Genomic DNA, 14,060 nt, shown 5'->3' on the forward strand with positions numbered 1-14,060 from the left:
AAAATTTGACCTCTCCTCCAAGCGCCAGACCGGCGGTGCCCCGTAGCAGAAGCTTATGAGAGATTTAACACGACGTGGTGGGGGAAGTGGTGGGAAAGTAGTGGGGGAAGGTGCGAGAGAGAGAGGGGGGGAGCTTACTTTGTCGGCGCCCGACTCGGTGCATACAAAACATGTGGGGAAGATAAACAAAGTGCGCTGGTTACCGGGCGCCGTCACAGCTGACGCGGCCCCGTCACAAGCGTTGTGGTGGGGCGGCCAGTCGATGGATGCGAGCGATATACCGATACCGGTGTTTCGATATATCTCGATATTTCTTATCGTGATAGTGTTTGGGTCTTGTTTTTGTCGGGGTTTTTGCAGAAATAATTTTGGAAAGGTAATTATAGTGGGGAATAAATAAATTAGTTAGTTTGATATATAGTAGAACCATCTGCTTTTAATAAAAAAAAAGTTATAATGGAAGGATAAAACGATGATGATTCAAATGACAACTTAATGAAATTTTATATAGGTCTAAGCTTATCTTTAAATAACCTCATAAATAGAACAATTAGTTTGATTCCTAGTTTATGATAGGGTATAAAAATATTTACATTTAATGGCTTTTAGCTATCATTCAGTTCCGAGAAATACACCGTAAACACTTAAAGGAGTTTTATAACTCTCATTGTTCACCTAAATAGCCTAATTTTTATTGATAAATAATTACCACTTTTTGTTCATGGCTGCAGTTTATGTGTTAGATAAACTCAAAACTCATCAATCTATATTGTCTAGCAATGTACATTGATGAATAAACTGCATCATAATAGGAAAAGTGTGGTATTTTCTATAAGATCTATATATTAATAGGCAAGCATGTTTCTTTAAAACCTTTTTTCTCAGCTCGTGTGCATCACAGGGAAAATCCACGCATACTGATAGAAAGATATATTCCTGTAGATGTGCAGAATCCCTTTATAAATTAAAATAGGCTCAAAAATAAGCGCAAAAAATGAATTTGAAAACTTAAAAAAATAACATGGGAGTTATGGGTTGCCATGATGGTGACGATATAACAACAAAATATAAACAGAAAATCAAAACAAATTCCTGCCACATGTTTTATTTACAGTGTGGGGTTGACACTGTACGTACATTACATAGTGTAAGAAACGGCCATGTGGCCCTAACTTTGCCTGAATAAATAAAGAATTTTTCATTTCATTTATTATTTTTTAATTTAATTTCATTTACATATTTTTGGTCGAGTTTTCGACCACTGGACGACCTCTAGTAAGATTAAATACTTGAACTTACTTTATTAACGTAGCCTATAATTTAATAAGCTGCGGATTAATTTACGAAATGAATAGGTTAACATACAGTAACTTCAAATGGCTTCTCGTCGGTTTGAGGGGTTTTGTTGTCAAAGGTTATTTAAATCACAGTCTATTTGTGACATAACACATCTGGTTTACATAGGTATATTGAGATGTCTTCGTGCAGTATCAAAAATGTCAATTGAACATCTGTTTATCATTAAGGAGATTTCTACTTGCAGTATCCAAAGTCAATGGGACATCTGATTTACATATATTGAGATGTCCTCTTGCAGTTACCAAAGTCAATTGGTTCACATAAATGAGATGTCTACTTGCAGCTTGCAGTATTCAAAGTCAAAAGATTTTTTAGTTCACGTAAATGTAATGTCTACTTGCAATGTCTAAAGTCAATTATGTATATGCCTAATTGGTTATACATTTTGTAGTAAATTATGCTCAACGGTACCATAATAATTCGATCGCTGTCCCCTTTTGTTCTGTATTTGTAATGTGCTAGTTTAGATTATCTGTTGATAAACATGTGTTATGACTCTTTTGTTTACCTTTTTATTGTTATCTGCAAATACTTTCATGACGACCAATCGACCTATAATACCCGTGTTAAATTTCTAAAGTTTTATTAGCGTAGGGTAAAGTAAAGCTCTGTAGTTCGATTTGTACCATAGTTGGTTACTGTGACCGCGGCAAATTTCGTGCGTATCGCTTCAGCCGTTCAGGAGGACTGAGGAGTAGGCTATTTGTAATACAGAAGCGAGAAGCATAATTTACCAAATTACACTGTAATAAACGGAGTTCGTTCAGCTAAAACCATACCAACCGATTACTCGACTTTCGACAATCGACCGCAACAATCGACTCTCGCAGTGAGGTGGTGGGGGTAATCGTAGACCACGTGACCCGGCGCATGCTCAGTTACACTACGGCTGTCGCGCGCGGCGGGTCGTCAGTGAGTGATGTCCTCAGCCAAGAGGCAGTGCTGTTCGCGCGTAGGCCAAGACAATGGCTTCCAAACTAGAAGGCCGGACTCTCTGCTGGACATCACGGCCAAGATAGTGGCAGAAAACATCCCCTTCCAGAGGATAGAGGAGCGGTACGACCGTATCCCGGAGCCTGTGCAGCGCAGGATAATCTTCTGGTCGTTCCCGAGGGATGAAAGAGATATTTGCATGTACTCGTCGTTATCGCGGGTGACCCCAGTGAGTGCTAGTGGAGAACATCAGAACCTTAGTTTTTACAAAGGATTAAAACTGCTGGAGAGTGGATGTGTAGATGGAGTCCTTCAAGTTGGTGAGTAGACAATACTAGTAGAGGTTAGATGTCTTGGTGCATTTTTGGTTATGTTTCCAGAGATAGGGGTAAAGGCATGAGGGAGTAGGTGGATTCCTGGTAAAATAACGTGTAGCAAAACAATGAGAAAGATTCCTACCTGATGGTAAGATCACGCATGGACAATAAGCTGACTACAGATCTTTGGTATAGTCCACAAGACTCATTTCATTCCACATTAGGATTCTAGAGGGTTAGATCGAGTTCAACATACATTTTTCTTCTCGCTTAGGCGTATTTTGTGAACCAAATAATACAGTTACAACTACAGCAGGTAAACTTTACTCTGTACGCGCCGTGCCTGGGCTTGTTCTTTAAAACGAGTCATTCGAGTAAGTAAGGCACTTAATTTAAAGATTCTATTAGATCCTTTTGTAATAACCAGGTATGCAGGGGGTCCAGTAATGTTTTAGGGGATTGTATTAAGTGAAAGATAAGCAAAATTACTCAATAAGATACAAAATGAAGGTGAAATAGCTTTTGTTTTACTTGTACAATAAAACTTGGGTTAGTAGTCTACTTCTCGTGTCGTTTATTAAGCATATCCTACATAAAAGAATTTGTCATATGCAGAGGGCAAAATGTAAGGAGTACACGGTTCGATCGACGAGTCGCCTTTTAGACGTTTTCTTCAGGGATTTATTTTTGTATTTTACAGTTGTATTGGGCGTCTATTATTTAATTCTACGCATAACTTCGAAAATTCAGCATTACTTGCACACAAGAAAAAAATATAAGTCACGAAATATAATGCAATCATCCGGATCTAATTGTGTACAAAATACTCCGTAACGTGAATCCTAAGGTGCAATTGCTCTAACATGAATCGCAGTTTCTCAGAATACTCGGCGAATTCCGTGAGCTATTTCTTTTGATTGCTAAAACTGTAATTAATAAAAGCTTCAATATTAACGTACTTTTACTAAGTTAAACCTGAAGAAATTTAATACTAAATACATTAAATTTAGCATATACGTTAACACACATTAATTCTTCTAAAATTTGCATTTCCATCAACATAGGATAATTTAAATCTTAAAATTATCCTTTTAAATCACCCCGGCCCTGCTTCCCAGAAAACCTGTTGCGACCGGGTCGATGTTTTCGGAACGGCCGTACCAGGTGGGCCCGCCGTGTTTAAATTCCCTTTCGGCGCTCTTTGTTGCCCCCGGGGGCAAAAAACCTCTCAGCCTCCGTCTCCCAGGGCCCTGCCCCCGCCCGGGGATGGTATTCGAGGATTCTGATAGTCATTCGGGGGTTCGCGTCTTTCCCTTTTCAAATCTTCTGAGGTGGATGCTGTTTTGTCAAAATGGCCAATGGGGAGTTTCGTCCAGATTGTGCTACGATTGCTGGTGGCTGGGCTGCAAGGTTTTTTGAAATGTTTAATCAGCTGTCTAATATGGACCATAAATAATATAGTCACGTCCTCTGGGACTCGTTGATTTGTTGCTGGAATTGTTAAAATTTTAATTAAAAAATTAAAATAATTGGGAGTTGACTGGTACGTCTAAATTGACACTGGGGCTTGGATTAAATACGATGGATGTTGGTTGGACTTCTGATGAAAAGAAGTGTTGTCAAAATTGTATCTGGGCCCTTCCTACAATTAGATTGTTGCTTGAACGCTCCGTTAATTTTGTTGAAATCCTTGTAAGATTGTTTAGTTTAGGATATAGGCCTACAACAATTTTTTCGAGATGCAGTTTATTAAGGCTCGTGAATTGGAAGGCTACGACCGTACAGGTAACACAGGGTTGCAGTAATTTGGAAATGTCTATCAAACTTTCTAATTGATTTGGGGTATTTGAAAAAAACTTAATAGGAATTACGTCATACCAAAAAGTAGTAGCTTATGTGTCATAATTACTAACGTTTGGCGTTTGAGTGGCCTGAGTTCTTAGATATGGCTAAGATTGTAGGTACTGTAGCCATATGTTTAGGTTTGGTCTCAAAGATGTTTTGTTATATGGCTGGTTCTATGGATATATAGTTCCATAGAAAATTATGTTTAGCCTCATCATGACTCGATATGTATAATATGTAGGCCTATGAATGCTTCACAGCTGTTCCATTAGGATGAGAAATCTACTAGTGTGTTTTATATTAGGTCTAGATCGGTCTAGATAAACCATGTTACAAAGCTACTTATTATTACTATTTATTATCACTTTGTTATTACCATTGTTATTACTTCTCTAATTAGTAATATTGCAAATGCCATCTCAATTGTACACACATATTTTGTAAAAAGGTGCAATCCGTTGGGAAATAAATAAAAAGCCTAAACGTATCACTCTCCATGTATAATCACATGCTATAACTATAGTTATACAACAATATTTTACCCCCGTAACCTTGTTCCACAAACTCCAGCATATCTCTGTCTATTCCCCCGATTTCTCACGGTTGCCCCACTGAAGCTGGGTTGTACGCTGTGTGAAAGATCTCCACTGTGATCGGTTCGTTAATTAACCATATCGGGTTATCTTGATACATTCCTGTCACAGCGCTGTTGATTAGATAGCGTAGTCTAGGCAGAGATAACCTCTGAACTGCAATTTGCTCTGGGTAATTAGCCTAAAACTATTTAATTTATGGAGCGAATTGATTGCGTAGACGTCTTTGTAGAGTGAGAATATTCGTGGTTGGTTAAGATTGTGAAAGCTTACGCAGTTCTGTGTTTTAGGTTGGAATTTAAGATTAGAATGATGATATCGAATAGCCAAGTTGTTTCTCTTTTATTTAAGAGTCGGTTTTACCGGACTAACCAGCACAAGTAGACTTCCCATCCCATTGTAATTTTTGAAGCTCGTTTTTCGTGTCTAGTTCATGTCCGGTGACACTGATTGTTAGTGTTGACGAAATTATGTTTCTATTAGGCTGGTTTTATGCACCGCGACAGTCGCGAGTCGCGCCACGTCTTGCGGCTGACCAAAATGTCACGCGACAGCGACACTTTTTTGTCGCATAAACTCGCATCCGGTGGTGGGGGAATTAAAGAAATCAGTCTGTTCTCAATCCAATGTTGTGTGTTGTGTTTTGATGTAGAAGTGATTATTAAGTTGTTTAAATATAGACCCTGTAGTGTTGTACACGTTGATGACAATACCCCAGTTATTTAAACAACACATACAATTTACAGTTGGAATTGGGTCAACCCTCTTAAAAATGTCATTACATAATATAATCATGTAATTTATATTACAAATAAAGAGTAAAGAACTCATTTATATACTAATTATTAACATTAATCAATATAAATATATGGAGAATATACCACGTGGAGTATGAAAAATACTACTGTCGCGCCGCGACTGTCGCGGTGCATAAACGTGCCCATTTGATCCAATAGAACTTGAACCGCGCGCGACACATTTTTTGAAGCTGCGATTCTAAAACCTGTCGCGGGTATTTAGAGTCGCTCCGCGGCAGTTTGTCGCTGTCGCGGTGCATAAATGCTCCCATTTAACTCAATAGAACTTGAGTCGCGCCGCGACACGCGACACGCGACTGTCGCGGTGCATAAAACCGGCCTTAGTTAATTTCATGATTTGAGCTTTACTGTTCGGTTATATAGGCCTAACTAGTGGATGAGTTATTTTTTACGATTAGATCGTTAATATTTGGTTAAACGGGGTTTTAAATGACTGGAATGCCAAGAAACAAATTGTAAACAAAACACGACCTCTGCAGTGCACCGGACAGGACTAACAATAAAATTGGCTTGCTGTTCCATAAGGATGATAAATCTACTATGTACCTATGTTTTATCTATGGTCTTACTAATTAGGGTACTATGTAATGTCTTTTGTCCATGGTAGTGTTTTTGTTAATATATGGATAAAATAATGAAACGCTCTTTTGTAGTCTATAAATTGGACAGAACATAGGCCTACTTCAGCATTTTCTACAATAGATCCAAAAGGGTGGTAATCAATATGAGAACAACAATCTATTACTGTAGGCCTACGTTGAATTTGTACTTGTAGAAGTGTTTCTTGAAACCAATATGGAATGTTCTGTTGTAACGATAATTCGATTTACATTGGCTTACCATTAATGGCATTAATACAGCAAACCTTCATCAACCCGAATTTATTAGGAGGCAAATATCTCAGGAGTAATGGATGTATGGCCTGTGGCTTGAATTAAATACTGTAAAGTGACTGTCAAGATATAGGTATGTGATTTAGTGCTTTACCTTACCTTTTACCTTTTACCTTGGTCCTCTTCTCCGTAGTCGTAGAGACTAGGGAATCGTCATCTTCTTTTTTTGTTGTGTTATTGTAGTGTTAATGTGTGTGTGTATGGTGTAAAGTGGGTTTATTTTAAAGCCTATCTTTGTGGTGAGCAGTATGCTCTTCAAAGAACTCATCTAATTTGTAGAATGGTTTCTGGACTAAATATTCTTTGAGTGATTTAAAAAAAGGTTTTGGAGATTTGATTTGTTTTATATGTTCTGGGAGAGCATTAAAGATTTTTGACCCCATGATTTGGGGTATTTTGCTGGTTTTTGACAATCTGTGTTGTTGGATATCGAAGTTTGTTTTTGTGTTTCTCAAGCTATATTTGTGGCAGTTTTCCCTAAGCTTTGGGGGGTTTAGTTTTAGGAGGTTTACAACTTCAAGGATGTATAGGTTTGGAACGGTAAGGATTTTGTTTTTAACGAAGTATGGTTTACAATGCTCTTGTGGTTGTAGGTTCTCAATGATTCTTAATGCCATTTTTTGAAGAATTTGGATTATGTAGATGTAACAATCCGCCGCTGTCCCCGCTGCTATCCTTAGGGTGCTGGAGAAAAGACTTTAAGGTGGTGCAATGATTTTTGGTCATGGTGGAATTTCAAACTTTTTAATAATGTAAGTTGTCAATATAAGGTTTAGAAGCAAACAAATATTTTTTTTGGAATTTTTTTATGGCTACTTTTTTGTTAACAGGTCTTTGAAATAGGCGATTTGGCACTCACTCTTTTGACTTTATCTCAAAAACGGTTTGAGTTAAGAATGTGAAATTTGGGGTATTAATCAATGATATTGTACTACAGGGTCTAAAAGTATTTATGTGTAAAAAAAATGAAAATCAATTTTACGTGCTGCTTTATTTGTAAAATAAAAAATATAAATTATGAGCTAATTGAAAAGAAAAATATTTTAGACCAGGAAGTTAAATCTAAGGAATGTATAGGAATTTAATTTATTTTTAAATATTAATATTTGTAGGCTGTAAAGTCAAAAGATATTTCCGCTGTAACGCCCGCACTGCTCAGCCTGCAACCCAGAGCGCTCCGTGCCCCCACCACTCCTCACTTTCTCCTCCGCTGATGACTCAGCCACGGCGCCGCACCGACCGCACGCTCTCGGCTCGTTGGCGTGTACATAGCATTTCGTGAGCAAAACGTTGAGTGTTCTTGGTGATGTGTTGAGAATTTATTCAAATGTAGTGACACAGGTTATTGTTTGAAATAGTGTAGTGTTGTGTGGTGATAATGTAGCGGTGCTTAGTAGTGCGCTTATGGTAAAGTATACTCAATTCCTCGTTTACTTGTCAGTATAGAGGCATTACGGATGTTTACCCAAATCATTTCCAGTATTTAAAGCAAATTTCCAATTAATTATTAATATTTCTTTTGGAAAACATGCCTATAGAAAATTTTACACAGATTAGCCTGCAGCACTTGGTGCGAACTACAGCATAAATTGTAATATTAATTAAACTAATGGCTGACAAATTGGATTATGGTTTATAATTCCTAAGCCCAGTGACGTACTCAGGAGGGGGATGAAGGAAATATATCCCCCCCCGAAATTTTGAAAAAGAAAAAATACAAATTATAGTTCAAGCCGAGTAGTTACTCCCGCCGTTTACCCGGGGTTTGGTACGCACGATTTAGTTATGCGGCCGTTTTTTATGACGTTTATCCGATATTCGGCCGTCATCGATCGATGGTACCGATAATGTGCAACTGATATTAAAACTCTTTAAGGTAAGATCAATAAACTCCTACTTTCAGAATATGTTAACATTTTGTCCCAATTTGAGTTATTTGGAATTTTTTAACTTAAAAGAAAAGTTATAAACATAATTTTAAAATGAGTTAGCTACATAAATGTAAGTTTAATTTGTTAATAAGTGATTAGAAATAGGCCTTATAATCCCTTATAATTCCTTTCTTTCTTTAAAAACCCGACTAAAAAAAGCTTAAACTTGTGAGTTTTTTTAAAACTCAACTCGACTCAACCTCAAAAATTACTAATCTAATTAAATTACTAATTAAAGATAAATATTACCCTCTACAATTGTTTAAATTAGCAATTTTTTATACAAAATGTACAAATTCCATACCCCCCAAACCCCCCCGGTCTATCCCATCCTTCAAAACTATATCCCCCCGAAATTAAATCCTGGGTACGCCACTGCCTAAGCCGTCAAATTTTTCACGGCTTAGGGAAATTCTGTACTGAAAAGTAAAAGTGGAATAGAGTATATTGTTGTGCAGTGACATAAAACAATACCTTTATAATTAATTGTTTAAAATTATTAATTAAATTTTAAAAATTGAGTGGGCTTATTTGTTTAATCCTTATAATTATAGAGAACTGATACCAGTTTCATTTAATAAAAATGCCTTACAAAGGAAGAATTTATCGAAAACGTGGCAAGCGTTCTAGATCTATGAAACTTTTCATAGCAAGACAAAGGGAAAAAACGTCAAATGCTCCTGATGAAACAAGTGAAGACATTTTTAATAGACTTCTAGAACAAACCAGGTAGGTCTGACAACTTCTGCTCTCATGCATTATAATATACTAGATAATTAACATAATTTTGACCATAGGTGTCATAACCAGTTATAAATTGTTGTTCAACATATTATAATGATAAAGAAGTACTTGTTTTCAATTGATCATTGCTGGATAACCTTTTTGCATTATGCCTATGAGCTCCAATAACTATATCCTATTATCATAGATGGGAGTTTACTACGTTTAGAACAGGATACTAAACATTTATTGTTCTTAAAGTTTATAAATTGTTTGCAAAAACGGCCAAGCTTATATGTAACGCACGATCGCTTTTCACACTTGGCCATTTTTGCAAACAATTTAGGATATATTATGCCACGATAATTAAAAATTATTAGCCGTGTGTGTTATAAGGAGGGCCGTGTGTGTTATAAATGTGCCGTAATATAATTACAGTTAAAAATTAAGTTATCTTGAATTTTAATTACATTTTAACATATGTAATTCCCGCAAAGTTTTGCGGGGGAACAGATAGTTTTACTGATTTTTTTCGCTTATTTTTGTGTTTATATATTTTTGTTGATAATATCACTGAATTATTTGTTTGTGACTTTACTCAAAACTACGGGTGGAAAAATATTTTGGGCTTATGGAAAACCCGTTTGATTTGGCCCTGCTTTAACATTTCTGTATAATAGCAATAACATCAAATATTTGGGTACAAACAAATTACTACAGAAAATATCTTCTCTTTTTTTAGGCATGAAACGCTTGCGGCTCAAGAAACAAATACACAAAGCTCAATGCTCAATGATTCAAATTCAATTTTAGAGCTTGCGGAACTTGAGACGAATGCAATCCCCAACCATAGTCGTAGTTGTCTAAAAGTCAAAAATTCAGATCCGAATTCACCTTTCAAGCTCAATGATGATCTTCAGATGACAGTTGAGGACAGCGATGAAGATGAAATGGTCGTTGACGACCCAGATTATTTCCCCCCTCTAACAGTGGAGAGATCAGTCGACACGGAAAAGGTTTTATTAAAGGGAAGAAGAATTGTGGATATTGACCATTTTTCCTCACAAATGGAAATTATTGCATCCCATCCTAATAAATGCACTATGGGGAAATACAAATTAAAGAAAGAAATCTGTAATGGTCTGTACTCAACACTGGTGTACTACTGTGATAATTGCGAAAAAGAGTTTTCCGTAACAACTTCTCCAGCAACTGATAAGGAAGACATAAACGATGCGTTGGCCTGGGCTGCAATGTCAGTTGGAATAGGATATTCTCAAGTTGAAGAACTCTTTAGTATCCTTGATTTAAAAATAATGGGACAACAAAAGTACCATAAACATGAACAAGCAGTTGGAAAAGTAAGTCTTTGTAAAATTTACAATATTTAGCGATTCTTTAACTGATGGAATCGTAGCTGACTAACAGCACGTAGACCTGCCGTACGTAGATATCCACACGCACAAATACAATCGCACGATCTTCAGAAAGCTACGCTTGTAAAGTGGTACATTCCATATTATTAAGGTTCTTCGCCACGAACTTTGCATAATACGTTAACACTACTTTGAATTCTCTATAGGAAAATAAACATTTAAGGAACATCCAAATGGCCAGACTTAGTACTTAAATTAATTACTAAACATTTTTACAGACAATGTGTGGCTCCCAACACTAGGTTTACATGTAATTACATTGCTTAGCTGGAGCCCGGTACTATCGACTGACGTAAGTAAAAATAAAACTGAATAAAAAATGTTTCATTCCTAAAGAATCCTCCACCAAACTAACAAGTGCGGACTCACGTATGCAGTATTTTAAGCACAGTGAAACACAGTAAAAGAAATAACGGTTGACGAATACACAATAATCAAAATACTCTATACAGAACTCTATACCGTCATCAGGTAAACATGTGTAGATTCTACTTGTTTCATCAGCCTGCCCAATGACCAGTCCAGTATTTCCGTCTCTGTTGCGATGACGTCATCACGCACGCCGTCTGAGTAAGCCACTTTTTGCGGTTTTTCTGAATTCATATTGTGGTGAAGTGGTCGATTCCGAGTATTCTTGTGGGCATCGATGATTGGTATGATGGATTCAAATGAAAATACGGTTATGTTAGTGACTCGATGATTTTTATTCTAAGATGTTATTATTTTGACGTCTAGTTAGGTAGCTTTGGTTGATCATAAAGTTAAGATGGTTAGTTTTTATCATGAGTCGGATGGTCCAAAACTATGTAGTCCATTGATCGCTGAGCTTTCAATGAATTTTCCTAGCTAAGGAACACTTTATTGGTAACATATGTGTCTTAAAATTACTTAAGCGCTAGGCCTAATTGTTTACTGATGTTTACTTTGAATTAAACAGTGTGTTGTAGACGTATACGTTTAATCTAATACTTCATGCATTGTTGTTGGAACCAAGAACCGTTGAGATTCGAAATTAATTGTCTAAAAATTAAGTGCTGTAGTATAATTATGTTTGTATGTTTTAAATTTACTAGTTAAAGGGGTTTCAACTAGAAATAGCGAGCTAATTATATGGACCCTAATTAATTAATTACTTCTGGACTTAAACGTTTTAACTTTTCACTCGTGTTTTGGATATTTGCTTTATTGAGACCTTCTGTTAATTAAACTTAATTATTATAACAACCGAAGTGGCACAGGGTGATCAGGATTGACGTGAAAGTTGTCTCTGAATTTTCTCATCTCAACTCAATTATACAACAATTATTATTAAAAGTAACTTTTGTATTTCAATTTTGGGCCAAATTCTGTTATTTACAGTATATTTATTCTGTTATGGCACGCATTACAAAAGTGAATTACATAATTAGCTGTATAATCCCAGTGCTATATTTTGTGAATTTCGGAAGGAATTGTGATACAGCTTCACATTCTAGGTCTCAAACTAGTATCTACGTCACAAACATGTTTTGTTGGGTACGACTGTCCCCAACTGGTACGACTGTCCTGTTTTGTTGGGTATGTCTTCATACGACTGCACACCTTGAGCCTCCAAGTTAGATCGCTCGCACTATAGTCGCAGTGAGGCGGTGTTTATGATTTTATAGATACCAGTAATTATGAGGCAGTCAGGGCCCGTCGCGGCCATTTCGGTGGTAGGACCGGTTGTCTTAATAGCGTTCTGGCCTCCACTGTGCGACGTAGGCCTACAGTCTGGCTGACTATGGAATCAAACTGTACCGTTGTTTTGGCTCGACTAGGTACAAAGGATTCGGTATGGATTGTGACAAGAAAACGAGTCAATGATACAGTTAAGCGTCAGTAGATTTTTTTGTCTTAAATCTGAGGAGGATTATGGGCCCTGAACCACCAAGTCATGCTTTTTCAGCGTCAAATACCGTAAATTTCGTCCTGTAGCACTCAAATAAAAAAAGGCATATTTAGTGTATTTGGTGTGATACTATAATACCAAATCCATCAGAGCCGGATACAGAGCCGGATATCGTAGACCACCCACCCTTCTTTCGGCAGTCGGCACTAAAGCATTTTTCATACACTCTTTCAATGGTGCGAGATTTTAAACAAACTATTTGGTACCAGAGCCACTGAGGACAAAAGCTGCAAAAGTATGGTACACTAAAATTTATAGTAAATAGTCTTACATTGTGCTTCTTTTTTTTATTAGGAAGCAGTAAGGACCACTATTCATTCAGCTATAATGTTTATAACATAGGTTATCTTAAGTACTTCTTAAATACTGTACAGAACATACACATGAACATAAGCTAGTTGTCAACGAGTTAACGACCATGTAATCAACAAACCAGTGACTCAGTTGGAATCTATGTAGCTCAGTGACTCACACATTTGCTTTCCTAAGAAATCTCTAGACTTTGATATTCTCGTCGTTTCTGTTTATATGTACGTAATGTCTGAGCACAGAGCTGTAGAGTTACGAACGCTGTAGATGTACGTCGTGTCTGTACACCGAGCTGTAAAGTTAACGCTGTAGATGTTCGTCGTGTCTGTACCCAGAGTTGTAGAGTTACGCTCAGGCTGTAGATGTACGTTGTTCCTGAACACAGAGCTGTAGAGTTACACTAATCTATCTGTACGTCGTGCAGAGTTATGCTGCAGAGTACGTCGTCATTAGTTCTAGTGTCTGAACGCAGAGCTGTAGATGTACGTCGTGTCTGAGCATAGAGCTGTAGAGTTACGCTGTAGATGTACGTAACCGCAGGGGGCTCACGCTTGCGTGGGTTCGTGGCCTGGGCGACCACGCGGACCCTAGCTCTCCCAGAGGGGAGGTAACTGCCCGGTGTCAGACCCGGCACTTCAGGTAGACCACAGTTATGGACGACTGGTAAGCGCCAGCCCCTTAGGGGGAGCCTCCAGTGACATTCCCTCCATTCAGGGTGGGGGGGGGTGTTTAGCTCTCAGTGATGCCGTTAATTCCGCCTCTCCTCATCTACCTGTAACTGTGGTTGTGACTGAGTCCTACCTGTTGTGTTCGACTGACATTTTGTGAGGCATATCCTCGACTTTGGAAGTAGCCTCGTCCTGGGAGGTGAAATACCTAGCCCCCAGAGGGGAGGTAAATGCTCCGTGTTGGTATCGGCATTTTCAAGTTGGCCACAGACATGGTCGACTGGGCATCGGGTCCCAGTGACATT

At 37.6% G+C, this 14,060-nt stretch overlaps 1 protein-coding gene across 1 annotated transcript in view; it reads left to right on the plus strand.

Moving 5' to 3' along the window:
• Positions 1-2,260: 2,260 nt before the first annotated feature.
• LOC128996447 (zinc finger SWIM domain-containing protein 5-like) overlaps positions 2,261-14,060 on the plus strand; it is a 126,166-nt gene continuing 114,366 nt past the window's right edge. The window contains exon 1 of the mRNA XM_054421780.1: positions 2,261-2,612. Coding sequence (XP_054277755.1) covers positions 2,279-2,612 — 334 coding nt within the window. The 5' untranslated portion in view covers positions 2,261-2,278. The remainder of the gene's footprint in view (positions 2,613-14,060) is intronic.

This window comes from Macrosteles quadrilineatus, unplaced genomic scaffold (assembly GCF_028750875.1).
Source record: "Macrosteles quadrilineatus isolate MER2022 unplaced genomic scaffold, UCM_ALF_1.0 Scaffold_6__1_contigs__length_79288215, whole genome shotgun sequence".
Lineage (NCBI taxonomy): Eukaryota > Metazoa > Arthropoda > Insecta > Hemiptera > Cicadellidae > Macrosteles > Macrosteles quadrilineatus.